General features: G+C 46.9%; 2 protein-coding genes across 5 annotated transcripts in view; one reads left to right on the forward strand and one right to left on the reverse strand.

Annotated features, from left to right (window-relative positions):
- The window catches only part of PLCD1 (phospholipase C delta 1), a 57,320-nt gene extending 54,601 nt beyond the window's left edge, over positions 1-2,719 (reverse strand). Inside the window, exon 1 of the mRNA XM_010341502.3 lies at positions 2,638-2,719. The gene's annotated coding sequence lies outside the window, so the exon portion shown is untranslated. The remainder of the gene's footprint in view (positions 1-2,637) is intronic.
- Positions 2,720-2,764: 45 nt separating this feature from the next.
- Positions 2,765-26,890, forward strand: part of DLEC1 (DLEC1 cilia and flagella associated protein) — a 71,454-nt gene continuing 47,328 nt past the window's right edge. For 3 of the 4 annotated variants that reach the window (XM_074406030.1, XM_010341498.3, XM_010341500.3), the window contains exons 1-6: positions 2,765-3,196; positions 8,866-9,016; positions 20,771-20,881; positions 22,947-23,146; positions 23,359-23,579; positions 24,694-24,772. In XM_074406030.1, coding sequence (XP_074262131.1) covers positions 2,786-3,196; positions 8,866-9,016; positions 20,771-20,881; positions 22,947-23,146; positions 23,359-23,579; positions 24,694-24,772 — 1,173 coding nt within the window. In that variant the 5' untranslated portion in view covers positions 2,765-2,785. The other variant, XM_074406031.1, reaches the window with a different exon arrangement.

Consider the following 26,890-nt stretch of genomic DNA (forward strand, 5'->3'; position numbering starts at 1 on the left):
CCCGAGGCTGGAGACAGGTGATGCGCAGAAGAAACGGGAAGGCAGGGAAGAGAGTGCATCAGTCAGAGGAAATGGGCAGCAGCACCAGCAGCTGCTGAGAGGTCAAGGGAGATGATTACCGAGGGGTGGCTGTTGCCACTGGAGGGACCAGAGGGTGCTGGTGACCTCAGTCTGGAGCCAGGAGGTGGGAGGGGTCATGCAAAGCTAAGGGAGACCTCTCCCAGGCTAGTCAGACTCTGTGACTGTCTCTGACGCTATCTGGAGGCAGGACGGAGAAGCCAAAAGTAATGACAAGGGTCTGTTGTCCTGTCCTTCCCTGTAATAGGGAAGGGGACCATGGAGCCTCCACAAGTGCTCCTAAGTGACTAGATCACCCGATTGGGGCTCCATTTGCCCGATTAGAGCAATGGAGGCCTGCTGCACTCCCCTTCCTACCCACAGCTCCCTCCTGCACCACTGGGGGCTTGTATGCATGTGGAAAATTGGAGAAACGCCTGTTTGCCAAAGCTCCCTCCGCTTCCCTCCTCTTCCTCCCACCATAGCCACCCTTTTAAGCCAGCCCTGGGAGGACAGACTTAAAAAGAGGACTGCGGCGTGATCTACCGTTTGGCCGGGCGCGGTGGCTCAAGCCTGTAATCCCAGCATTTTGGGAGGCCGAGGCGGGTGGATCACGAGGTCGAGAGATCGAGACCATCCTGGTCAACATGGTGAAACCCCGTCTCTACTAAAAGTGCAAAAAATTAGCTGGGCATGGTGGCACGTGCCTGTAATCCCGGCTACTCAGGAGGCTGAGGCAGGAGAATTGCCTGAGCCCAGGAGGCAGAGGTTGCGGTGAGCCGAGATCGCGCCATTGCACTCCAGCCTGGGTAACAAGGGCGAAACTCCATCTCAAAAAAAAAAAAAAGAGGACTGCATAGGCCCTGGAATCAACTCAGGACATGGACACATACTTTTGGGGTCCCAGGTACCTAGAGGGCAGGCATGGGGCACATCATCTTGGCCCTGTGGTCTCTTACTCTGTGGGAAAGAGTGCAGTTGGGGGACAGCCAGAGATGGGCCTTGCACGTACACAGTTCATGGCAGGCGATCCTGGCTTCTCAGATCTCAGGACAGAAAAGGTACTGGAAAGGACAAAAGAGAGAACCAGGCCCAACAGAAGTAGCATTTGAAGCAGCACAGGTGTGTGGGCAAGCATCCGAGCACTCATCTCTGGAAGTGGTTTCAGGATGTAAGGCAAGCAAACACCACAGAGTAGAAAGTAGTTACATCGCTTGTGAACAAAAGCCATCGTGTGCAAATGACAACAGTCAATATGATGTCACGCTGCTGCCCTGGACAAACAATCCTCTTCCCCAATCTCAGTGATGCTCTCATCACCCCCTGATTGCACACACAGGACACCTGGGAGTCATTCTTGGTGTGTGTTTCTCACCTCCCATTATCCATCAGCAAGTCTTGTCAATTCTACTTTCTGGATGTGTCTCTAATCCAGTTCCCTCTCTCTCATCCAATCTCCCTTCATCTGTTTCCTAACCACTGTGTTAGTTTCCTAACTGCACCTCCTAATGCCTCTTGCCTCTCCTGTCTATTCTTACAGCAATCAGAATGATCTCAGTAAAACAGAGCTGATCATGACATCCCCCAGCTTAAGACCCTTGATGAGCCTCCTCCTGCACCCAGAATAAAGTCCAAATTCCCTAACGTGGCCTACCAACCCACTTACAATCTGGCCCTAACCTATCAGTGTCATTCCTCCACGTTCACACTCTTTAAGTTCCACTCCTCCTGAATTTCTTTCAGTACTTCCCACATTTTAAGATTTTTGTAGAGATGGGCAACATAGCCCAGACTGGTTTCAAACTCCTGGCCTCAAGTGACCCTCCTGCCTCAGCCTCCCAAAGTGTTGGGATTACAGGTGTGAGCCACCACACACACACCATGCTCTTTTTCAAGTACCTTTTTTTTTTTTTTTAAAGACGGGTTTCACTATGTTGGTCAGGCTGGTCTTGAACTCCTGACCTCAGGTGATCCGCCCGCCTTGGCCTCCAAAGTGCTTGGATTACAGGCGTGAGCCACCATGCCCAGCCTCAAGTACTTTTTTAATTTTTTGCTCTTCTACTAACTGTGGAGTTGTATTGCATTGTGGTTTTAATTTCCACTTCCCTGATGACTAATAATGTTTGGTCTACTCATTCTTTGAAATCTCTGCTTGCTTTTCATTTGTTCCAAGAAGTAATCGCCCCTTCTACAGACTAAGTTCCTGTCCTCCTTTGTAGTTCCATGACAACCAACATTTATCTCCACCTTAGCCTTACTTAACCCACTAAAGTACAGTTGTTTTCCCATTACCTTCACACGCACCACCCTCATCACAAACACATACACGACTGTGCACTTCCCGAAGGCAGAAGATATCACAAGATACCATACCTCTTTGGTATCTTCAGCTACCAGCACAGACCTGAAACACAATCCTTATACAACAAACACGAGTGAATGAACAACTGCTGAACAACTTAAAGAATGGATGAAGGTAGGTAGGTACCAGGTTTTGCAGACAGGCCTGGCTGTGTGGATTAAACCTTTCTCCCGGGTCCTCACACTTAGTAAGCTCACTTTTAAAGGATGGGTACTCACATTAGTAAGCTCACTTTTAAAGGGACGAGGCTGAAGACGCGAACGGTCACGAGGACCACAGCGATGACGTGATCCGAGAGAAAGGCAAGGCGGAAGGGGCGGGGCCGGAAGCGGACGGGCGCAGGGCGTTAGCGGCGTCTCAGTCGCCATGGAGACGAGGAGCTCCGGCGCACCTGGGTCTTCAGCGTCCCCGACCTACGAGTGCCCAGGGACGATGTGGGCGCCAACTTCGCCACCGGCCGGGTCCAGCAGCCTCAGCCAGCCCACCTGGAAATCCTCCTTGTCTTCCTCCCTCGCCTGCTCCGAGGGCTTCCCGCACAGCTTCGCAGCCCGGCCGCGCCGCCTCACGCAGCTCGAGCTCACGCCGCGTCCCGAGCCGCAGCTGCTTCGTCTGCGCCCCTCCTCGCTGCGCACCCAGGACATCTCCCACTTGCTCACCAGCGTCTTCCGCAACTTGTACTCGGCCGAGGTCATCGGCGACGACCTGAGCGCAAACTTGATCAAGGCCCGTGGCAGCGACGATGAGCGCCACGAGGAGTTCGTGGACCAGCTGCAGCAGGTAACGCGGCGGTGGTAACGCGGCGGTGGCGTCGCGTCTGCGGACGGTGCCGGGAACTCAGCGTTCGGCACGCGTGAGCACCTGCCGGGTGCCAGGTGCTGTTCCAGGATCTGGGGCTGCAGCTGAGAAACAGCCCATCATGCCCAAGTGGTCCCGACATTCTAGTGGAAAGACGCTCTAGCCATACACACACACATGCAAATACCACACACGTGTGGCACGTGTCTATAGCACCTATCTATATTTCTCTGGGCACGTATGTTATATATTGCACATATCGATGAACGACTGCGGCAAACCGCTGAATAGTTGCTCCATGGAAATGATAAAGCCAAAAGTCACCCAGCTTTGGGGTGCCTTTGTATCACAAACCAGTCTTGACTGGGCCAGTTATGCGCAGATTTTAGGAAGCATGTCTAGTCTCTGGAACAGCAAAAACCAGCTGACGTGGGGCCTCTGTGCTGAGTCAGCCTCTGCTGGCCACCCTACTAAGGACTCCCTTAAACTTGTGGGCACTCCTCCCCAACCGGATCCTTTACTCCCGTGTGCCTCCTGCCTCTCAGATCTTCTTCTCCATTCCATTCTGTTCTCTATCCGCCCCTTAAGTGACATACATCCTTCGTCCTTAGCCTCAGTCATTCCTTCACTTGACACATTTGTTGGCTGGGAGCGTGGCTCCCGCCTGTAATCCCAGCACTTTGGGAGGCTGAGGTGGGCGGATCACCGGAGGTCGCGAGTTTGAGACCAGCCTGATCGACATGGAGGAAACTCTGTCTTTACTAAAAATACAAAATTAGCCGGGCATCATTGCGGGCTCCTGTTATCCCAGCTACGCGGGAGGCTGAGGCAGGAGAATCGCTTGAACCTGGGAGGTGGAGGTTGCGGTGAGCCGAGATCACGCTATTGCACTCCAGCCTGGGCAACAAAAGTGAAACTCCATCTCAAAAACACAAAACAAAACGAGACACATTTGTTGAATGTCTGCTGGATGTCATGCTCTGTTCTACGAAGTGGGAATTCAGCAGTGAATAAAAACGCCAGTGTTCAGGCACGCACACATTCACACATTCAACCTGTCCTCTGTAGCTTTCAACCTACCTGAGGTAGCTAGACGTTAACGAAATGAATACCCATACAGTATGTGAGATAGTCATAAGACCAGCCTTGCCCCCTCCATGGTTTATAGGCTTCTTGAAATGCAGCCAGAAAGCCCGGCTGAGACCCTGTACTCTGAAATTCCTGGGTCACCACATTCAGTCTGCTAAGACTTCAGCCTACCCAGGCCAGACCTTGCCCTTGTACTTCTGACTCACATCCCTGCCATTCACATAAGCCAGAATATATGGAGCATCATAAACCTATAAACGCCACGACCAGTCACCCAGTTCATTCGATTCTATCTTCTCAGTATCTGTCCCACAAGAAGCCACTATACCAGAGTCTGAATTGGCAAAGAGTGATCTCTCTTTTAGGGAAAAAAAAAAATTAATAATAATACATGTTACTTTTTTTTTTTTTTTTTTTTTTTTTTTTTTTTTGAGACAGGGTCTGGCTCTGTTGCCCAGGCTGGAGTGTGGTGGTGTGATCACAGCTCACTGCAGCCTTGACATCAGGGGCTCAACTGATCCTTCCACCTCAGCATCTGGAGTAGCAGGGACCACAAGCATGCACCAGTATGCCCAGCTAATTTTTTATTTTACAGAAATTGTGAGAGAGGGTCCTACTATGTTGCCCAGGCTGGTCTCAAACTCCTGGCCTCAATTGATCCTTCCACCCTGGCCTCCCCAGATGTCAGTATTACAAGTGTGAGCCACTGTGTCTGGCCCATATTATAAAAGTCTTAACTTAAAAGCTGAAATTAATTTAAACATTTGAAGTTTTTAAATTGCAGAAAATTTAGAATGCAGAAAAGTTTAAAGAGTTATTCTGTAGAAATACAACTTTGCAAAGATAAGTCGACTTTATAAATTATGGTATATTCACACTATGGAATACTATGAAGTTGTTAAAAAGAATGAATTATACCTGCGTTATGGAGCTAACATTTATTTATTTAATTTTATTTCATTTATTTACATTTTTTTTTAGATGGAGTCTCCCTCTGTTGCCCAGGCTGGGTGCAGTGGCATGATCTTGGCTCACTGCAACCTCTGTCTCCTAGGTTCAAGCGATTCTCCTGCATCAGCCTCCCAAGTCACTGGGATTACAGGCATGTGCCACCACGCCTGGCTAATTTTTCTATTTTTAGTAGAGGTGGGGTTTCACCATGTTGGCCAGGCTGGTCTGGAACTCCTGACTTCAAGTGATCTGCCTGCGTCAGCTTCCCAAAGTGTTAGGATTACCAGCGTGAGCCACCATGCCTGGCCTCCCATTTATTAATTTAGCAAAAAAGCCATAGAACAATGTTAGGCTAATTTCCTTTTTTTATAATATATATAGTTGCCAAAAAAGCTAAAAACTTTTACAACAAAATGTTAACAATACTTTTACGGGACATTTAACTTCTTTGCTCGTTTCTGTATTGTCTGAATTTTGCCATGTACATGAGTTAATTTTGTAATTACAAAAGAAACTTTGAAAAGAGCAGGCATCTGTTATTCCACTTCTGCAACGTTGCTTTTCTTATACCTGCATTCCTCTCCCTCTTTCCTCAGTCATCATCTGTTCTTTGCTTTTCCTCAATTGTCTCTGGATGTCACTGCCATATAACTGGACGGGACTCAAATTCATTCTCCCTGGGAGAAGCGATAATCACTATTCCATATGAGTGTCTGCATGGACCGAGTTTTCCCTCAGACAGCCCCCTTGGCTGCTGGTCTTCCCCAGGTCCACCTATAGAAATATCGCAGGGTCTAATGATTAAGAGCAGATGCTCTGGAACTGTGTGCCCTGGATGCAAGTCCTGGCTCCTGCACATACCATCTGTATAACCTTGGGTTATCCTTACATCTGTATGCCTCAGTTTCCTTATCTATAAAATGCAGATAGGAACAATATTCACCTCACAGGTTTTGAGGAGTAAATGAGTCAATACAGTAAAGCGTTTACTACATTGAGTATTTACAATATGGTAAGCACTCAGTAAGTGATGGTTGGTCTTGTTATTATTCAGATAAGATGCTAATTTCTTTTTTTTTTTTTTTTTTGAGACAGAGTTTCGCGCTCTTGTTACCCAGGCTGGAGTGCAATGGCGCAATCTCGGCTCACCGCAACCTCCGCCTCCTGGGTTCAGGCAATTCTCCTGCCTCAGCCTCCTGAGTAGCTGGGATTACAGGCACACGCCACCATGCCCAGCTAATTTTTGTATTTTTAGTAGAGACGGGGTTTCACTATGTTGACCAGAATGGTCTCGATCTCTTGACCTCGTGATCCACCCGCCTCGGCCTCCTAAAGTGCTGGGATTACAGGCTTGAGCCACCGCGCCCGGCCTAAGATGCTAATTTCTACATCCAAAAGTCAGGGTCAGAGATTGTCAGCAGTCCCAAATAATAAGATACATGCCACTGAACATAATACTTTATATCTGAGGACACGTCCCAGGCCATTGTCTCCTGAAAGGTGTTTCCTGACCTCAAGAAGTTGTAGCTCTTTCCTCTTAGCGGTCCTTATATCCTCATTCATATGCTATTATAGCACTTTTAAGAGTTTATTCCACCTATTTGTATCCTTGCCAGGCTCCTCCTGTTACACTGTAAACTCTCAGAGACCCAAAACCATATCTGATTCATTTCCCCAAATGTAAATGGTAAATACACAATAACTCTTTTTTTATTTTATTTACTTATTTTTTTGAGATTGAGTTTTGCTCCTCTTGCCCATGCCGGAGTGCAATGGCATGATCTTGGCTCACTGCAACCTCTGCCTCCTGGGTTCAAGTGATTCTTCTGCCTTAGCCTCCCAAATAGCTGGGATTACAGGTGCCCACCACCACACCCGGCTGCATAATAAATCTTTATTAAAAGAATGACTAAATAAATATCTTTGTGGTGCCACCAACTTTAGGAATACAATAAGGAACACTGTCTCCCTACGTAAACTACGTTGTTGTTTTTTTCTTTAAAAGAAATAGAGTTGGCCAGGCATGGTGGCACATGCCTGTAATCCCAGTACTTAGAGAAACTGAGGTGGGAGTATCACTTGAGTTCAGGAGTTTGAGACACCATCTCTTTTTTTTTCCTTTTCTTTTTATTATTTTTTTATTTTTATTAAAATAAACTTATAAAAACAATAGAGATGGGGTTTCACCATTTTGGCCAGGCTGATCTTCAACTCCTGACCTCATGATCCACCCACCTCGGCCTCCCAAAGTGCTGGGATTACAGGCATGAGCCACCATGCCCACCCTGAGACACCATATCTACAAAAATTTAAAAATTTGCTGGACATGGTGGTGTATGTCTATAATCCCAGCTACTTGGAGGCTGAGGCAGGAGGATCCCTTGGTCCCAGGAAGAGCAGACAGAGGTGAACCGTGATTGCGCCACTGTACTCCAGGCTAAGCCCCAAAGCAAGACTCCAGCTGTAATAAATAAATAAGAAAGGAAAAGGCCAGGTGCGGTGGCTCATGCCTGTAATCCCAGCACCGTGGGAGGCTGAGGTGGGTGGATCACCTGAGGTCAGGAGTTCTAGACCAGCCTGGCCAACATGGCGAAACCCCGTCTCTACTAAAAACACAAGAAATTAGCTGGGCATGGTTTTGGGCACCTGTAATCCCAGCTGCTCCAGAGGCTGAAGCAGGAGAATTGCTTGAACACGAGAGGCAGAGGTTGTAGTAAGCCAAGGTCACGCCATTGCACTCCAGCCTGGGCAACAAGATCAAAACTGTCTCAAAAAAAAAAAAGAAAAAGAAAAAGAAGAAAGGAAGGAAGGAAAAGAAAGAGACAGGGTCTCACTGTGTTGCCCAGGCTGGTCTTGCACTCCTAGGCTCAAGCCATTCCCTTGCCTCAGCCTACCAAGTAGTTGGGACTACAGGTGCACACCACCCTGCCTGGCTAACGCAGACTCTCTTTCATATTACCTGTACCAGTGAGCTCTCTGCTTCTTGCCATAAGAAGTCTGAACCAGAAAATACGAATCCGAAATTTGGCTGGTTGACTAGTCAATCTGTAATTAGTCTTGGGGGCCCAACAAGCCTTGGCAAATGCAGCAGGTTGCTCTGGAGAGAGTATTGCCTGTCACAGTTTTTCTGTCTGGGCCAAAATGGCAGGCCTTTATCCCCCTGCCTCTCTCGGTCACTGGATGTAGGTGCTGCAGAAAGGACATGGTCTCAGGTGAGTCCTTTTCAGCAGCTTAGGTAGACTGTGAAGCAGCTGTCTGCTGAGCATGTTCCCTGTAGCTAGGGAGCACGTCCTTCCTTGAATGTGGTTTTGGGTGGCACCACAGGAAGTATGCTAACTTGTGTCTGGTATTTCACTGTTCGGATGGCAGCTTTCTTTACTGTGAAGCCAGGAGACAGGTTACCAAGCTCGAGTCTGTTACTGCCCTTACTGTGAAATCTGTAGCCATTCCCCTCTATGGGGCTCAGTCTTCAGATCTAGTAGGTAAACCAGATGGTTGCAGTAGTTCTCTGGCTATTCTGTGCTTCACTGGAAGCCCTGGTGCTGGGGTGGGGCCGAGTAAAGCTAAGTAATCTAACCAGGTTTCTGTGTGTTTGATCATCCCCCTGCCAGATTCGGGAGCTCTATAAGCAGCGGCTGGATGAGTTTGAAATGTTGGAGAGACATATCACTCAGGCACAAGCACGGGCTATTGCGGAAGAAGAGCGGGTCGTGAGCCAGGTCAGAGTACAGGACCTTGAGAGCCTCGTCAAGTTGCCTCCAGGTGTGTATAAAGAACTCCCATAGGCTAGGTGCAGTGGCTCATGCCTGTAATCCCAGCTCACTGGGAGGCTGAGGCGGGTGGATCACCAGAGGTCGGGAGTTTGAGATCAGCGTGGCTAACGTGGTGAAACCCCATCTCTACTAAATATAGAAAATTAGCTGGGGGTGATGGCACCCACCTGCAGTCCCAGCTACTTGAGAGGCTGAGACAGGAGAATTGCTTGAACCCAGGAGGCGGAGGTTGCAGTGAGCTGAGATCACGCCACTGAACTCCAGCCCAGTCTGGACTGTCTTACTCTGTCTTACTTTGGGCACCAGAGTAAGACTTGGTCTCAGAAAAAAATCCAAACCAAACCAAAACAAAACCAAGAATTCCCGTATGCCGGCTCCTGATTTCCCAGCTGTTAATGTTTTACTGTATTTGCTTCATTGCCTGCCCTCTAGGCTTTTTCTGCACATTTGGAGAGCAAGTTGCAGACGTGGTAATACGAGTATTACCACAAAAGAATATTTCATTACTCCAGAACACTTCAGTATGTGTATCTCCAAAACAGTAACGCTCTCCTACATAACCACCATGTAACCCCCGAAACTGGGAAATCAGTTTCTGTGCAGCACTAACCTCTGACCCATAGACACCTGTCGATCTCAATAGCAAAGAAAGACTCTCTAAAAGAAAGTAACAGGCGCTGCAGTGGGAATGCACATGCCATTGTAAACTGTGCGCATATTCAGGGAGGTCAAGGAAGACACAGGCTTTTAAAGGAAAAAGAGGGAGTTACATAATGGTTTTGAGGTAATTATTCTTGGCTGAAGAATCAGTAACAAGAGTAGTACCAGTCTGAGGTTAAACAGGCAGTTTCTGGGCAGATTTTGTTTTGTGTGTAAGGTTGCGATGACCATTGTGTGAGGTTGTGGGTGGCTTTTGTGGCATAATATGGTTTGTCTGCGTCCCCACCCAAATCTCACCTTGAATTTTAGCTCCTGTAATCCCCACGTGTCATGGGAGGGACATGGTGGGAGGTAATTGAATCATGGGGGGCGGGTTTTTCCCTTGCTGATCTCGTGATAGTGGTAAGTCTCATGAGATCTGGTGGTTTTATAAAGACCAGTTCCTCTGCACCCACTCTCTTGCCTACTGCCATGTAAGACATGCCTTTCTCCTCCTTCGCCTTCTACCATCCCCGCCACGTGGAGCTGTGAGTCCTCTTTTACTTTACAAATTATACAGTCTTGGGTATTTCTTCATAGCAGTATGAAAATGGACTAATACAAGGCGTCTTTTGTGATCATTCTTGTTATCAGGCATTCATGCATGGCCTTCCCCAGCACCATTTGTCAGGGTTTTATTTTTTTTTTTTTAACACAAGTGACTCCGTTTTGATTTGGACAGCTTTTACATCCTATTCAAATTTTACTGACTGTCCCACCATTTTCTTTCCCCCCTCTCGGGCCCAGGATCCTGTCCAGGAAGTCATGTCACATGCAGTTGTCACGTCTCTTTTTTAGATGCCTTCATCTGGAACAATTCCTTGATCTTTTCTTGTCTTTCATCTTCCTGACAGTTCTTGACAGGACTTATATTCTGTAGGATGGCGACGCTGCTGTCTGATGCTTCCCCATGACCAGACTCAGTCGTGTATTCTGGGCAGTAACTTCACATAAAGTTATTTCTTGTTCATCTCACTGCAGTGCACCAGGAGGCTCACATGGTGTTAACCTCCATCCCCTGAGTAGGTAGATGTCTGCCAGGATTTTCTGCATTAAACTCTCCAAATCAAATTATAATGGATTAGCATTTTATAGAGAGGTATTCTCAGATTACACCAATATCTTGTTCGTCATCAAAGCTCCATCACCAAACCACCAGCATTCAGTGATAACTCTTTTCTTAATGCCGAAGTTTAAAGCGTGATCCTTTAGTAATACAACTATGCCAGGATAAGTTGACTTTATGAATTATGCTATATCCACGCTATGGAATACTGCAAAGTTGTTAAAAAGAATGAATTATACCTGCGTTGTAGATATAAATGGCTGTCTGCTATTTATTAATTCAGCAAAAAAGTCACAGAACAATGTTAGAATAATCCCATTTTTATAGTATATATGCATTTTACAAAGCTGAAAACTTTTGTTATCAGAATGTCTGTTAGAATAATCCCATTTTTATAGTATATATGCATTTTAAAAAGCTGAAAACTTTTGTATCAGAATGTTAACAGTGTTCTTAGGGGGCATGTAACAACCTATAATGAAAATTGGGTTGTTTTCCCTATAGGCTTGTCCGTAGTCTGGATTTTACTGATATCAGCATCATGGTGTCATTTAACCTGTTCTTTTGATCCTTGTATTTCCTGTAAATCTGTAATTCATTCTAGAGGCTTTCTGAGGTTTAGGTTTAACGTGGGCTGGGTGGTGGGAGAAGGGCGCTTCCGTGTGTTTCCCTGAGGAGGTGCATGGTATGTGGTTGATATCTCTTTCATGATGCTGGCAGCCTTTTTATTTTATTATTAGAGGTTATAAGTTATAATGAAATGCTAATTGTGATAATAATTCTACCATTTATTTTTTTTGTCAGCTGAAATACTCCTATAGATAGAAACTTTTGCCGGGTGTGGTGGCTCAAGCCTGTAATCCCAGCACTTTGGGAGGCCGAGGCGGGTGGATCACAAGGTCAAGAGATCGAGACCATCCTGGTCAACATGGTGAAACCCTGTCTCTACTAAAAATACAAAAAATTAGCTGGGCATGGTGGCACGTGCCTGTAATCCCAGCTACTCAGGAGGCTGAGGCAGGAGAATTGCCTGAACCCAGGAGGCGGAGGTTGCGTTGAGCCGAGATCTCGCCATTGCACTCCAGCCTGGGTAACAAGAGCGAAACTCCGTCTCAAAAAAAAAAAAAAAGAAACTTTTCAGAAACTACTTTGATTACTCCAAGGTATGGGTGGCTTTAATTCTTTCCCTTTATTTGCCAGAATTTAAAATAATAAGTTGGTTTCCTTAACATCTCCCAAAGATGACTAATGAGGTTTGTTTGATTGTTTTAGTATCATTGTGGACCCTTGGATTTCATGACTACAAATTATTTATTACCCTTTTGATGCTCAAACTGTCCCATCTTTGGCCGAGAGCCTTTTCAAGTTGACCGCTGACTCCTTGGACAGTCAGCTATCTTTGATAACTTCCTTGCTTTCTGAGCTGGTGAGATGTCCCAGGCTCATCTTGAGTATTTCGGGGCTCCTTTTATTCCCTCCGCTACTCCCCCAAAGACTTTGACCTATTCTCCTGAATTCCTGAAGATTATCATTTTCCAGTGCAGCCGGCAGAAAAGACAGAATATTTAGAATACCTATTATGTCTGTGGCCTAGAGGGAAGATCTAGAGAGAGGAAGAAGTGGAAGATGCCGTGCTTTAGAAAGGCATTTAAACTCAGGAGGACCTGCTAGGGACCAGATGCTAATATGCTTTGCATAGGATATCCCACTAAATCCTCCCAACAACCCTGTAAGGTAGGTTTTCTTTTTTTTCTTTTCTTTTTTTTTTTTTTTTGAGACGGAGTTTCGCTCTTGTTACCCAGGCTGGAGTGCAATGGCGCGATCTCGGCTCACCGCAACCTCTGCCTCCTGGGTTCAGGCAATTCTCCTGCCTCAGCCTCCTGAGTAGCTGGGATTACAGGCACGTGCCACCATGCCCAGCTAATGTTTTGTATTTTTAGTAGAGATGGGGTTTCACCATGTTGACCAGGAGGGTCTCGATCTCTTGACCTCATGATCCACCCTCCTCGGCCTCCCAAAGTGCTGGGATTACAGGCTTGAGCCACCGCGCCCGGCCTTTTTTTTCTTTTTTTGAGATGGCTCTGTCACCCAGGCTGGAGTGCAGCAGCATGATCCCGGCTCACTGCAACCTCCATCTCCCCGGTTCAAGCAATTTTCCTGCCTCAGCCTCCTGAGTAGCTGGGACTTCAGGTGCGCACCACTACACCTGGCTAATTTTTTGTATTTTTAGTAGAGATGGGGTTTCCTTGTGTTAGCCAGGATGGTCTCAATGTCCTGACCTCATGATCCACCCCCCTTGGCCTCCCAAAGTGCTGGGATTACAGGCATGAGCCACCATGCCCGGCCAGTTAGGTTTTCTTTCTGTCTTACAAGTGTAGAAACTAAACTTAGATGATCAAATGACTTCCACGAAGCCCCGCATCTTGGAAGGGCTGGAACTCAGGTTCGAAACTGGGTGTGTCTGCTGTCAAAACCCATGGCTTTCTTCTCTTGAGGAAGGATTGTTGACCAGCCACAGTGTCTCCGGAGTGTTGATGACTTCCCTTGCAGTGTGGCTCCGAGCAGGGCAAGCCCTGTGCTTTGCCAGGTCTGCCAGACCTCTGAGACTCAGGTCCCATTAAACGGTAACACACAGGCACAGGCCGTGTATCTCCACCTATTTCCCCCTCCGCCACAGCACTGCAGCTGCCAGGACCCTCCCTCAATGGTGGCCCAGTTAATGTGGATTTTGGCAGAGATTATCGGTAGCAAGTTTCCAGAGTGTCTACTGGTTGCTTGATGCTCCCTGAGCCCTGGGAGTCAGCTGCTATCCCTTTGTTGTTGTTGTTGTTGTTGTTGTTGGCTAGAGATTAGGGGAGATTAAATAATTAACTATTGGGGTTGTTTTGTTTTTTAATGAAAGTGAAATAAAAAACATTCAGAACCAGGAGACAAATGTCAGTTTGGAGAATTTTTCAATGGCTTTCATTTTATGTTTATCCGAGAATGATATTAAGTCATAATCAGATATTATCTGCCCTGGTTGCCCAGGTCTCTGCTGGTAATATGTCTTTATTACACACACACACACACACACACACACACATACACACACACACACACACACACACACACACACACACACATATATATATATATATATATTTTTTTTTTTTTTATGGAGCCTCACTCTGTCACCCAGGCTGGAGTGCAGTCGTGCAGGTGCAATCTCAGCTCACTGCAACCTCTGCCTCCCGGGTTCATGAAATTCTCTTGCCTCAGCCTCCAAATAGCTGGGACTACAGGTGTGCATCAGCGTGCTGGCTAATTTTTGTATTTTTAGTAGAGATGGGGTTTCACCTTGTTGGCCAGGATGGTCTCAGTCTCTTGACCTTGTGATCCGCCCGCCTCGGCCTCCCAGAGTGCTTGGATTGCAGGCGGGAGCCACTGCGTCTGGCCGTCTTTCTTTTATTTCCGAAGGGAAGAAGCAGACACCCTAATGCAGTTGCACGGACACCGCTCTGGGGTCTGCTGCTCAGAGCAGGGTGAGGGAACTTTTTTTCTAACTTAGATAACTGGCATGAGGACATTCCCCTGAAAGTTTCTTATTCCAGGCATAGAGGCAGCCTTTCTCTGTTTGCTAATACAACTGTGACGAAGTGGCAAGCATGTGTTACTTCTCCAGAGTGAGGGAGAAAGATGAGAAGGCTGCAGCACTCTTGTGCTTTCGTCCTCGTCCCTTGCTGGAAGCTTGTCCATGTTATCCACGACCTCGCAGAGCCGTGCCCAGGAGCCGCCATGCTAGCACAGGAAGCCCACCCTTCCCAGAGGAGAGAAGATGGTCACAAGGCCACAGCAGGCTTTTCCAAGGCTCCCGGGGGTCCATGCCCAGGCCTCACAGCTCCTGTAGACACAGCACCTAGCTGCCCATCCCCTGGGGCAGGACTGTGGAAAGAACGGTATCAGAAGAGAGAGGATACATCTCCTTGTCACATGGCCTTTGTCCTTTGTATAGAAGTCTTTTGATATTTTAAATAGGCCATCACCAAAGTCCTTGGGAACTGGGCTAGATTGTGTCAACTTGGCATTGCTCTTACCCCCTGCTAAAGTCTCTGTTGCCAAGGAGAGACCAGGGAGTACATTTCCCAGAAGGCACCTCCCCCTTTGCTTCCAGGATACGTCAGCTGATGAGGGGCCTTTGGTGAGTTTTGGAAAGGAAGGCCATGTTTTTTCAAGAAGCAGTAGTAGACAGATGATTGGCTGTGAGTTTCCAAACAGCTTCTGAATACCTTTTTTTTAAGAGACAGAATCTCGCTCCGTCACCCAGGCTGGAGGGCAGTGATGCAGTCTCAGCTCACTGCAACCCCCCACTACTCCTGGCCTCAAGTGATCCTCCCACCTCAGCCTCCCTAGTAGCTGGGACCATAGGCACATACCATCACACCCAGCTAGTTTTTTTGTATTTTTAATAGAGACAGGGTCTTGCCCTGTTGCTCAGGCTGTTTCCAGATAATGTCTTAAGAAAACCCTAAGACTAGGCATGGTGGCTCACGCCTGTAACCCTAGCACTCTGGGAGACTGAGGTGGGCAGATCACCTGAGGGCGGGAGTTCAAGGCCAGCCTGGCTAAGATGGTGAAACTCCATCTACGCTAAGAATCCAGAAATTAGCAGGGAATGGTGGTGTGTACCTGTAGTCCCAGCTACTCGGGAGGCTGAGGCAGGAGAATTTCTTGAACCCGGGAGGTGGAGGTTGCAGCGGGCTGAGATCACACCACTGCACTCCAGCCTGGCAACAGAGTGACAGAATGAGACTCTGTTTTGGAAGGAAGGAAGGAAGGAAAGAAAGAAGGAGAGGAGGGAAGGAGGGAGGGAGGGAGAGGGGAAGAAAAGAAAAGAAAGAGAGGAAAGAAAGAAGGGAGGGAGGGAAGGAAAAGAAAATGAGAAAGAAGAGGAGGAGGGGGAGGAGGAGAAGAAAGGAAAGAAAGCAAGCCCCGCTTCAACGCTGCTGGCCGAAGTTGTTAGTGATAGTGTCTTAGTGCATTCGTGTTGCTGTGAAGGAATACCTGAGGCTGGATAATTTATAAATTGCATTTGGCTTATCATTCTGTAAGCTGGAAGACTGGGCACCTGGTGAAAGCCTCAGTCTGCTTCCACTCATGGGGGAAGGCAGAGAGGAGCCACGCAGACATCACATGGCCAGAGAGCAAGGCGGCGGGGTGGGGAGTGGGGGGAGTGGGGCGTGCCTGGTGAGCTAATATAGTGAGGGCTCACTCTCGGCCTGCCCCCACCCAGGGCATTCATCTACACATGAGGGGTCCACTCCCATGACCCACTGGGTTCCACCTCCAACCTTAAGAACAAATTTCAATATAAGATTTGGGGGAACAAACTCCTAAACTATAGCAGATGGCTTCCTGACATTATTTCCCTCAGTCTGCAATCCTCTGTATTAAACCTTTAATATTTGATATACATAGGTTGGTTTGTTGGTTTCTGTCTTCCTGATGGAACTCTCAATGAGCATATGTGACGGGGGAAGGTGTATCTTCACTGATAGTTTGGTCTCCTGTAGGATACCTCCAAAGGGAAACACCATTCAAAGGTACCATGTCTCTCTCTTTTTTTTCTGGAGGGCATTGACTCCATCCTGGCTCATTGCAACCTCTACCTCCATAGTAGCTGGAACCACAGACGGGCAGCACCACATCCACTGATTTTCGTATTTTTTGTAGAGGTGGGGTTTCACCATGTTGCCCAGGCTGGTCTTGAACTCCTGGGCTCAAGCGATCCACCCCACCCACCTTGGCCTCCCAAAGTGCTGGGATTACAGGCATGAGCCGCCGCATCTGGCTGGCACCATGTCCTAAGACAATGTTGGCTAATTGAGCAAAGAGCAAAGTTTGAAAACTTCCAACAAGTCTTCTGTTCAGGCGGTGGCGGCGGCTGAGACTGATCGCTTGGCAGCAGTGGTGCAGAGGCCTCCTCCCTGGTCTGCCAGGGTCCCCTCCGAACCCCGCCTGTCCCTGCTGCCTGCTGCCATAGGAGGAGCTGGAGGCAGCTGCTGCCAGCGGGCAATCAGTTTCAGTGGTGCTTCTCGCAAGTCAGTGGAGCCATCAAGGAGGACATGACTGCAGATCTGCCGCAGGGGACAGGCTGGAAGAAGCTTTGCTGACCAGCAGCCAGTGACCAGGGAGCTACACAGCCTCACTCTGCAGCAGATATCATGTCCACTGTTGAGTTTAATTACTCCAGAGATCCTGCGGCAGGAGACGAGGACTGCAAAGTTATTTTCCAGTGGGAACCTAAGAATAAAAGCTGCTCTCGTTCTAGGGGATAATATAATGTTTGCAGTACGTTTCAAAATCCTGAACCAGGGTTTGTCTATTAGAAAAGTCTAGAAATTGAGGAAAAAATTAAATTAGTTGGTTATAGCAGAACGCCGTTCCTTTTCTACTCTCTACAAATGATAAAACTATACCGTTATGGAAAAGAAGTGAATGAGATAAAAGAGCAGAAAGTTATAACTTGAGTGATGAAGATGGATTACTTTGAGATCCATCTATAATTTAGAATTATAGCACTATTGGCTGGGTGGGGTGGCTCACGCCTGTAATCCCAGCACTTTGGGAGGCGAGGTGAGCAGATCGAAAGGTCAGGAGATCAAAACTATCCTGGCTAACATGATCAAACCCTGTGTCTACTAAAAATACAAAAAATTAGCCGGACATGGTGGCACGCGCCAGTAGTCCTGGCTACTTGGGAGGCTGAGGCAGGAGAATCACTTGAACCTGGGAGGCAGAGGTTGCAGTGAGCCGAGATCACACCACTTGCACTCCAGCCTTGGGAACTGAGGGAGACTCAGTCTGAAAAAAAAAGACAGCACTATCGATGACCTCAGAATTAATTTATGACACTTGGAAATCGCAGAAGTTTTGACATGGTGGACATCAAGCCTGCTAACATGGAGGAGCTGACAGAAGTCATCACCACAGCCAAGTTCCACTCACACCAGCACAACACGTCTGTCTACAGTAGCAGCAAAGGGACCATCGGCAGCAGTATGTGCTCTCGGCCCTGTGCCACAGACACTGGAGATGTTTTGAAGACTCTCAAGATCCCAGCAGTAGGTCCTTCTCAGAAATGGTTTCATCCATCCTGATGTAAAATTCAGCCATAGTGGGCAGTACGTGATGACCAGAGACAACCCATCGGTGAAGGTGTGGGACCTCAACCCGGAGAGCAGGGGTGGAAGCCCATCAGGTCCATGAGCAGCTGCGTAGCCAGCCCTGCTCTCTGAATGAGAACAGCTGCATCTCTCATAGCTTTGAATGTTGCTGAAACAGTTTGGATAGGTGCATAGTTGAGCTCATACATAAGCACGGAGATCTCACAGTGGCCAAAAATGAAGAGGGAGCTGAAACCGGAACCATAGCCTCTAACAGCATTTATTCTCAGGGGAGCCCCACAGCCCTGGCTGGCCTCGGGTACATCAGCCAGTAGCCAGAACCGCTGCCTCCTGCGAACAGCAGGATGTGGGGGAAGAGCTGCAGCCTTGGACCACATGAGGTGTGGAGCTGGAACCGGGCCCTCAGAGATGATGAGGCCTCTGTCCACTGGAGTCTAAAGGGAAGTTCATCTGAGACCTTGCATTGGGGTGGCCAAAGCTTCCCCGAGATGTGTAAGCACAGCCTCCCATTACAAGGGTTTGAAGTGATCTGGAAATGCTCACGCTGAGGAGCTCTCCAGCCTCCATGAGGGCAGCATGCAGGTGCCTGGAGGGACTGACGTTTTTCTGGGTCTGGCTTCTACTCTGTTTCCACACTTACCTGCTAGCCTGCAGGTTTCACAGATGTTGACTGGAGATATGAGGTTCCTGGGTCTCTGGAGCATAGCAAGTAGCACGAGCCTCTTGCTGGCACAGGTTCCCCACGGGTGACACGAGGGGCCCAGGCAGATGCTGTGCAGGCACTGGGGCTGGTGCCATGGCTGATGCTTGCCGAGGTTGAAGAACTCACTGCTTTTTCAGTGGACAGTCAACAGACCTGCATTTTGACCAGAGAAAACGTGATCTCATTCCTCTAGGCCACTTGCCATAAGCATAGCCCTGAGAAGTGGCCCAGGTAAAAAGAATGACGTTCTTGGCAAACTCAGTGAGAACATGCGTGTGGGTGGCTGCTCCCAGCACACCCAAGTCTCTCTGGGTTTCCCCAGATTAAAGTCGGCTAAACATCAGCTCGCAGGTAAAAATTACCAAGCACATACCGGAAAAGCCGCCATGAGCAAGTCAGCAGAATCACAGCAGAACTGAACCTCTGAGAACCCAGCCTTCGACATCCTAAATTCAACTAAGAATGCTTGAGTTATTTACAGACTAACAGAAGGAAACAGCCCGAACCAGAAGCCACAAGACCACTAAAAATGACCTGGCAGACTGAATCAAAGAGAGCGTCTGGAAATGGCAAGTGTAATTGACAAAGCTGTGGGCTTAGCAACAGGTCCATTTTGGCTAAAGAGATTTTGAATTAGTAGATGGAAAGGAAAACCAGAAGAAATGCAGACTACAGAGCCAAAGAGATAGAAAACATGAAATACAAGAACTATTGCAGGGTCTGGCCCCCTCAGGGTCTAGTGGGTGTCCTTTTTTGTGCAGAGACAATAGATTGCAGAAAAGAAAGATACAAGACACAGAGATAAGAGGAGAATTCAGCTGGGCCCAGGGGACCACTACTATTGAGGCAAAGTCCAGTATTGGCCCCAGATGCCTGGACACGCTGATATTTATTGTATACAAGGCAGGGGGCAGGGGCAGGAGAGTGAATCACCTGACAGGATTGATAGAGTCAAGCAAATCACGTGCTTACGGTACAGGGGGCCCCTCCATTTCAGGTAGCTGCTGCAGGGAGGGGAGGCACCTAGTCAGCATCTTTCTATGTACTTAGGAAAGATTAACGGCTTTTAGGATTCCTCTATTCTTTTCACAACTTTTTTTTTTTTTTTTTTTTGAGACGGAGTTTCGCGCTTGTTACCCAGGCTGGAGTGCAATGGCGCGATCTCGGCTCACCGCAACCTCCGCCTCCTGGGTTCAGGCAATTCTCCTGCCTCAGCCTCCTGAGTAGCTGGGATTACAGGCACATGCCACCATGCCCAGCTAATTTTTAGTATTTTTAGTAGAGACGGGGTTTCACCATGTTGACCAGGATGGTCTCGATCTCTTGACCTCGTGATCCACCCGCCTCGGCCTCCCAAAGTACTGGGATTACAGGCTTGAGCCACCGCGCCCGGCCCTTCACAACTTTTAAGAACTTAAAAAGAGCTCCGGGTGAGAAGGCGGAACATGAAAGTGGACAAGGATGGTGACCATCAGAGCACTGCACCACAGAGAGGCATTGAAGCCCTGGGTGTCTGCGGGCAGGTCTGGCTAATGTCAGGCCTTCCTCAAAAGCCAGGCAGAGCAGAGTGTTCTCTGGACTCCCCAGTGAGAGGGAAGCTCCCTTTCACGGCCTGCTAAGTAGCGGGCGCCTTCCCAGGCACTGGTGCTACCGCGAGGCTCTCACGCTGTCCTCCTGAGCACTTCTCACGATGTCCCTTCAGTTCCTAACTGTATTTCACCCAATTATGTCTACACTGTAAGACAAGAATGTTTCTACACTATAATACTAAGGCAAAGATTAATAGTAGAGAGTAATGGTTGGCCTGGATACAGAGAGGAGTGAAGAATTGGGACCATTTATTCAGTCTACCGTATTTCTCATAACCCGATCTTTTTACGGACTTCTCTGTAAATAATACTGTTTTAGCTCAAATAATACAACACAGCTTTGCCCCAGGGTTGGCCTCTTTTAAGTGGCTGATAGATACTTGATTAGTTTCTTAAATCTCAACATTCCCACAGGATTCTGAGAAGCAATTTTGTTAGATAGTTTAGGCTTGGAGGATGAAAAAAGTTTGGGTGTCAGACTGGTTGGAAACACCTTGTCCTCCCCTTCCCTTCTGTGCAGTGAAGACGGTCTTCAGATGGTGTATAGACGGCGAATTGCTACAGAAACACGGTCTGATCTCCCCGGAAGATTACTACACTGATAGAGTGCCATTTCACTCTGCACCTAAAGGTAATGCTTCTGTGCTCCCAGTCCCTCTGATAGCATTCCGGGAAAGTTCTGCTGTAGCAGAGTCACATTGGCGACCTCGCTGCCAATTCCTTGTTCCGGGTTTTTTCCCCTTTTCTTTAATTTTGATGGTGACTGTTGGGAAAGTCAAATCTGAGCATCTGAGCATGCCAATTTCTCGCTAGTGCTCCCCAGCCGGTATGACTGAAGTCCAGGCTTCTTCATGTGGACTATGATGCCCACATCTGCTGCCCAACACCAAGAGTTATGAAAGTGTTTCGAGTAGTAGTTGAACTAAGAGAAGGAAAAACTGAAGACATAGATAAGCAAGGGAGCGTGTTGCTGATGGGTTGGAACATGGACCTGTGAGTTTTCCCATGCAGAAAAAGAGCAGCTTCCCAACCTCTCAGAAGAGAGGGAAGGCTGAGTGGAGAGGCAGGGACGGTGTGTACATGTATGTGACATTGGGCCAATTTCCTGTGATACGGGAGGCAAGATATTCTGAGAATGAGTGGGGTGGGAGGCTGTGATGTAGGTTTAAGCAGAGAGTTAGACTTTTGAAAGAGTCCCTATGTGATGGGGAGAAGTCCCTGTGTGGATCCTGGGCCAGATATCGGGATTGCCTAGCATGCTGGGCTCAGAAGATGAGCTCTCACACAGCTCCAGTTGTGGGACTGTTTGATTCTCCGGGGCTTGGGAGCTGGGAAGGTGTTTGGGGTGGGAGGATTGGGATCTAGAAAACAGGGGGCTCCTGGGAAGAGCTCCACCGATGGTCTGAGCTGCATGGGAAAGTAAGGCAAGAAAGAAGTAGCAGAATCAAGTGCCGTGGGGTACTAAACCACTTATCATTTTAAAGTTAGTTGGAAACTCACTATCTTATGCAGGTCAGTAAGAATGGGGCTAACATGTATTGAGGATTTATCAGGCGTTGTGCTAAGAGGTCTGTGATGGTGTCCATTTCATTGCATTCTTGCTAGCAATGAATGCTCTCATTTAACCTTTGGGGGGATGATTTTTTTTTCTTTGAGACAAGAGTTTTGCTCTCGTTGTCCAGGCTAGAATGCAATGGCGCCATCTTGGCTCACTGCAACCTCCACCTCCCAGGTTCAAGAGATTCTCCTGCCTCATCCTGTTGAGCAGCTGGGATTACAGGTGCCTGTCACCATGCCCGGATGATTGTTTTTTTGCATTTTTAGTAGAGACAGGATTTCACCCTGTTGACCAGGCTGCTTTTGAACTCCTGACCTCAAGTGATCCGCCTGCCTCAGCCTCCCAAAGTGCTGGGATTACAGGCGTGAGCCACCGCATCCAGCGGGGAGGTGGGTGATGATCTTGAGGGTGTAAAAAGCTCGCACAAACTTTCATTCCTTCGGTGAGCTCTTCAGAAAGTGTGCTCATGTATGTGTACATGCATGTGTGTGTGACAGTGGTCTACCCATGTTCTTTGACCATGTTGGAAAACTGAAAATATTTCAGCACTCTAGTCCTAAATTTTGTTGTTGTTATTTGTTTGGTTTTGAGAACTGGGTCTTGCTTTGCTGCCCAGACTGGAGTGTAGAAGCAAAACCAGGACTCACTACAGCCTTGATCTCCTGGCCTGAAGCAATTCTCCCTACTCAGCCTCCTGAGCAGCTGGGACTATAGGCATGCACCACCACACCTAGCAAAATTTTTAATTTATTTTTTTGTAGACATGTGTTCTCACTCTCATGGTGTTGGCTCAACTCCTGGGCTCACATGATGCTCCTACCTTGGCCTCCCAAAGTGCTGGGGTCACAGGTGTGAGCCACTGCACCCGGCCATTTTGAATACATAGAATAAGTTCCAGGAGTCATTCATATGTTGAAGAGCAACTACAGCTGGTGTTGTACATGTGAAAGTTTAGGAGAAAGATCAAGCTAACTGTGACTTTGGTGGTTTTATTTGGTCATCTTAGAAATGCCCACTTCCTCGAAATACTTAGAATGAAAAATAAGTAGTAAAAAAAGAAAAAAAATTAAAAGACAAAAAAAAAATGTCCACTTCCTCACCTTGCATAGTAATTCAATTTGTTTCCTCGATGCTGGAGGCATCTCCGTACCAGGATATTTAAAAATGACATTTAGCTGTGAGCAGCGCTCCATCCCAGAGAAAGAGCTGAACAAGAAGCTTGAAGACTCATGCAGAAAAAAGCTTGCCAAGCTTGAAGATGAGTTAGACCACACAGTGGACAGCGTGACATGGAAGTCAACTCCTAAGGCCAAACAAAGGACCAGAGAACCTCTCAAGGTCAGTTTGGAAGCCTGTGCACAGCAGTATTTGGGGGGACAGAGAGGCAGTGAAGGGGAAGGCATTCAGATGACACGAGAAGCTGTGATTAATCCATTGCAGAAGAGAGTAGAGCTTGCGTTGGCCATCTGTGGGTCATGCAGCTGGTCAGGACGTGAACACGCACAGTCCCTTTGTCTGTCATTGACTCTGTGGTTTTGTGTGTTTCAAAGAAAGCAAGTCCATCAAAGAATAAAAACTGGATGAACCACTTACGTGTGCCACAGAGAGAACTAGACCGACTTCTGCTTGCAAGAATGGAAAGTCGGAACCAGTTCCTAAAAAACCCCCGTTTTTTTCCTCCCAACACTCCACATGGAGGCAAGTCTCTTGTTTTTCCTCCAGAGAAGCCAACATGGATAGGAGAATTCCAGAGAACAGAGCCAGAACAGAGGTATGTCTTTCCCTGACTTGAACTCTCAGAAAATCTGACCCTTTAGAGTAAACCTAGACGGTCCTCCGTTGGTCTGGCTGTAGAGGCCCCTAGACTTGTGGGGTGGGGTAGCAGTATCAGAACAGAGCAGGGTGGCAGGGTCACCCACAGGTGGACCTTTGGACCTTCCCCAGAGTCCTGGGTTTATGCTTTTCTGACCTGCCAGGGTCTTGAAAAATAGGGGTTGATGTTGGCCCTTTACTTACATTGGAACAATCTGGGTCAAATGGAAACAATCCCAGTAGAGGCATAGGTCTTGAATAATAACAGTGTTTGAAATTTGATTAATTAGAAATAATTAGTGTAAACTGTGATTTTTTTAAAGAGTGCCTTTGCCTATATATCAGTAATCGTCTTTATGAAAGTAGAGTTGCTTCATAGGTTCATAATTTTAATAAGCCAAAACTATTAACATTTCTTTATTAGACAACGAATATCTTTTTATTAAGGAAAATTAGATACAAAACTTAGCTGAGTGTGGTGGTGTGCACCTGTGATCCCAGCCACATGGGAGGCAGAAGTGGGAGGATCACCTGAGCACAGGGATGTCGAGGCTGCAGTGAGCCAAGATTGTGCCACTGCACTCCAGCCTGGGTGACAGAGTGAGACCCTGTCTCAAAAAAAGAGGAAAGGGAGAGGAGGGGAGGGGAGGAGAGGGGAAGAGAAGGGAGAGGAGGGGAGGGGAGGGGAAAAGAAGGGAGAGGAGGGAAGGGGAGGAGAGGGGAAGAAAGAAAGAAAGAAAACGAGAGAGAGGTTAGAAAAGACTAATATTTGAGATACCTATATTAAAAACCCAGTTACCTATTGGTGTTTAAACATGTAGAGTTTTTCATATGCATATTGAAAATGAAATATGTACCTACTTATGTCTTCACAAAGATTAGATCATACTGTAAAATGATTTTATAACCTGCATTAACAACAAGAACCAAAAGGAAGACCCCAACAAATGGCATATCATGCATATCTTTGATGGCCTTTATGTATTTATTTTTATATTAATCAGTCACTGCCTACTACTTCATTGAATGGTTGAAACTAACAGCCTCTCTCCTCCTCTTTTTTCATCCCACAGTTGTGCTGATACTCCAGTGTTTCTAGCTAAGCCACCAATTGGGTTTTTCACAGATTATGAAATTGGACCAGTTTATGAGGTAAACATCTTGTTTCTATACAGCTCCCACCCATCTGCTTCCTTTATATATATATATTTTTTTTGAGATGGAGTTTCACTCTTATTGCCCAAGCTGAAGTGCAATGGTGCGATCTCGGCTCACTGCAATCTCCACCTCCCAGGTTTAAGTGATTCTCCTGCCTCAGCCTCCCAAGTAGCTGGGATTACAGGCATGTGTCATCACTCCCAGATGATTTTCTATTTTTAATAGAGACAGGCTTTCCTCATGTTGGCCAGAATGGTCTCGAACCGCCGATTTCAGGTGATTCACCCACCTCAGTCTTCCAAAGTGCTGGGATTACAAGCAGAAGCCACGGTGCCTGGTGGTTTCCTTATTTTTAAAAAGTCTGTATTATGGAAATTTTCATCTGTACACAAAACTAGGGGAAAGACTGTAACAACCTCTCTCGTGCCCAACATGCAGCTTCGACAGTCATCTACATTCTGCCAGTCTGGTTTTACCTATCACTCCTACAACCTCTTCATGTGCACATCAATGTGCACGTGTATGTGCTGGAGTCACATAAGGAAAAGCCCAGATAACACAATACATCAGTTAGTATCTCTGACAGGTAAGGGTTTTAAAAAGTGACCACAGTACCACTGTCACTTTTAATACCCAGCCATATTAACAACAATTCCTTAATATCAATTAATAGCCATCTATGTCGGATCTTCATTTTTTTTTAAAGTCCATTTATGTTTGGTTTGTTTGCATCAGAATCTAAACATTGCATTTGGTTAAAGTATCTCTTAATTCTCTTTTAGTTGATAATAATTCCTCCCCCACCTCCTGCTTTTTAAAAATGCCATTTATAGGCCAGGCACGGTGGCTCACCTATAATCCCAGCACTTTGGGAGGCCGAGGCGGGTGAATCATGAAGTCAAGAGATCGAGACCATCCTGGTCAACATGGTGAAACCCCATCTCTACTAAAAATACAAAAATTAGCTGGGCATGGTGGCGCACGCCTGTAGTCCCAGCTACTTGGGAGGCTGAGGCAGGAGAATTGCTTCAACCCAGGAGGCGGAGGTTGCGGTGAGCCAAGATTGCGCCATTGCACTCCAGCACGGGTAACAAGAGCGAAACTCCGTCTCAAAAAAAAAAAAAAAAAAAAAAATGCCATTTATTTGTTGAAGAAACTGCAATTTCTTACATCCTGGATTTGGCTAATTGCATTATTGTAGTGACGTTAAACATGTTATTTTATCTTCCATATTTTCCACAAACTAGTCATTAGAGATTTGATGAGATTCAAGTTCCATTTTTCCTAATTTTTTGACAGGAATACTTTGTTGGTGGCCCTGTGCATTTCTTATTGCATTCCATCAGGAGGAAGCATGGGATCAAGGTTCCCATTATCAGTTATGAATGGGGTCAGGTGTTGTTAAGTCTGATTCATTCTCTATAAAGTTCTTATCAAACTTTCACTTAATAGTTAACAGCCTAGATGACTGTCAGATGACTATTGTCCAGATCCATTTTTTCTTCAATTAGGGTTTACAAAATGGTAATTTCTAATTCTGTTATTCCTTCTACATTTATTAGCTGTGATTTTCTATTTAAAAAAAACAGAAACAAAACTTTCCTTCTATCTTGGATTCCTATCTCCTCCTCTTTCTTGTACTCTCCTGACATCTATAGGTAACTATTAGTTTCTTTGTGAACCAGAAGCAAATGTGTATATATATTTGAACACCCTCTCCTTCTTACTGTCCTTTACATCTTGACAGTATATCCAGTAATTCCTGCAAAAGCAGAGACTTTCCTCATTTCTTCTTCCCAGCTTTTTTCTTTTAAAAGCCTCCCACCGTCTTGGGGGATCAGGTCAAGACCAAATTTAGCAGTCACCAACTCTGCTCACCAGGTGCAAAGACAACAGGCCTTATGATAAGAATTCCTTCACACACACATGGATTGCATTTTATAGTTTAAAGAGCACTTGCACATCCATAATTATTTCTAACCGCTAAGGGCAAAAAGCAGACCAATACGCTAACTCGACATGCCAAACATTAGAGGAAGCATTTTGCTTACTCCTTGGGCTTAACAGTAATGTGTTGTCTTTTGTACTTCCGGGTCTGGGACTTCTGTGTCT

This window comes from Saimiri boliviensis, chromosome 9, assembly GCF_048565385.1.
Source record: "Saimiri boliviensis isolate mSaiBol1 chromosome 9, mSaiBol1.pri, whole genome shotgun sequence".
Lineage (NCBI taxonomy): Eukaryota > Metazoa > Chordata > Mammalia > Primates > Cebidae > Saimiri > Saimiri boliviensis.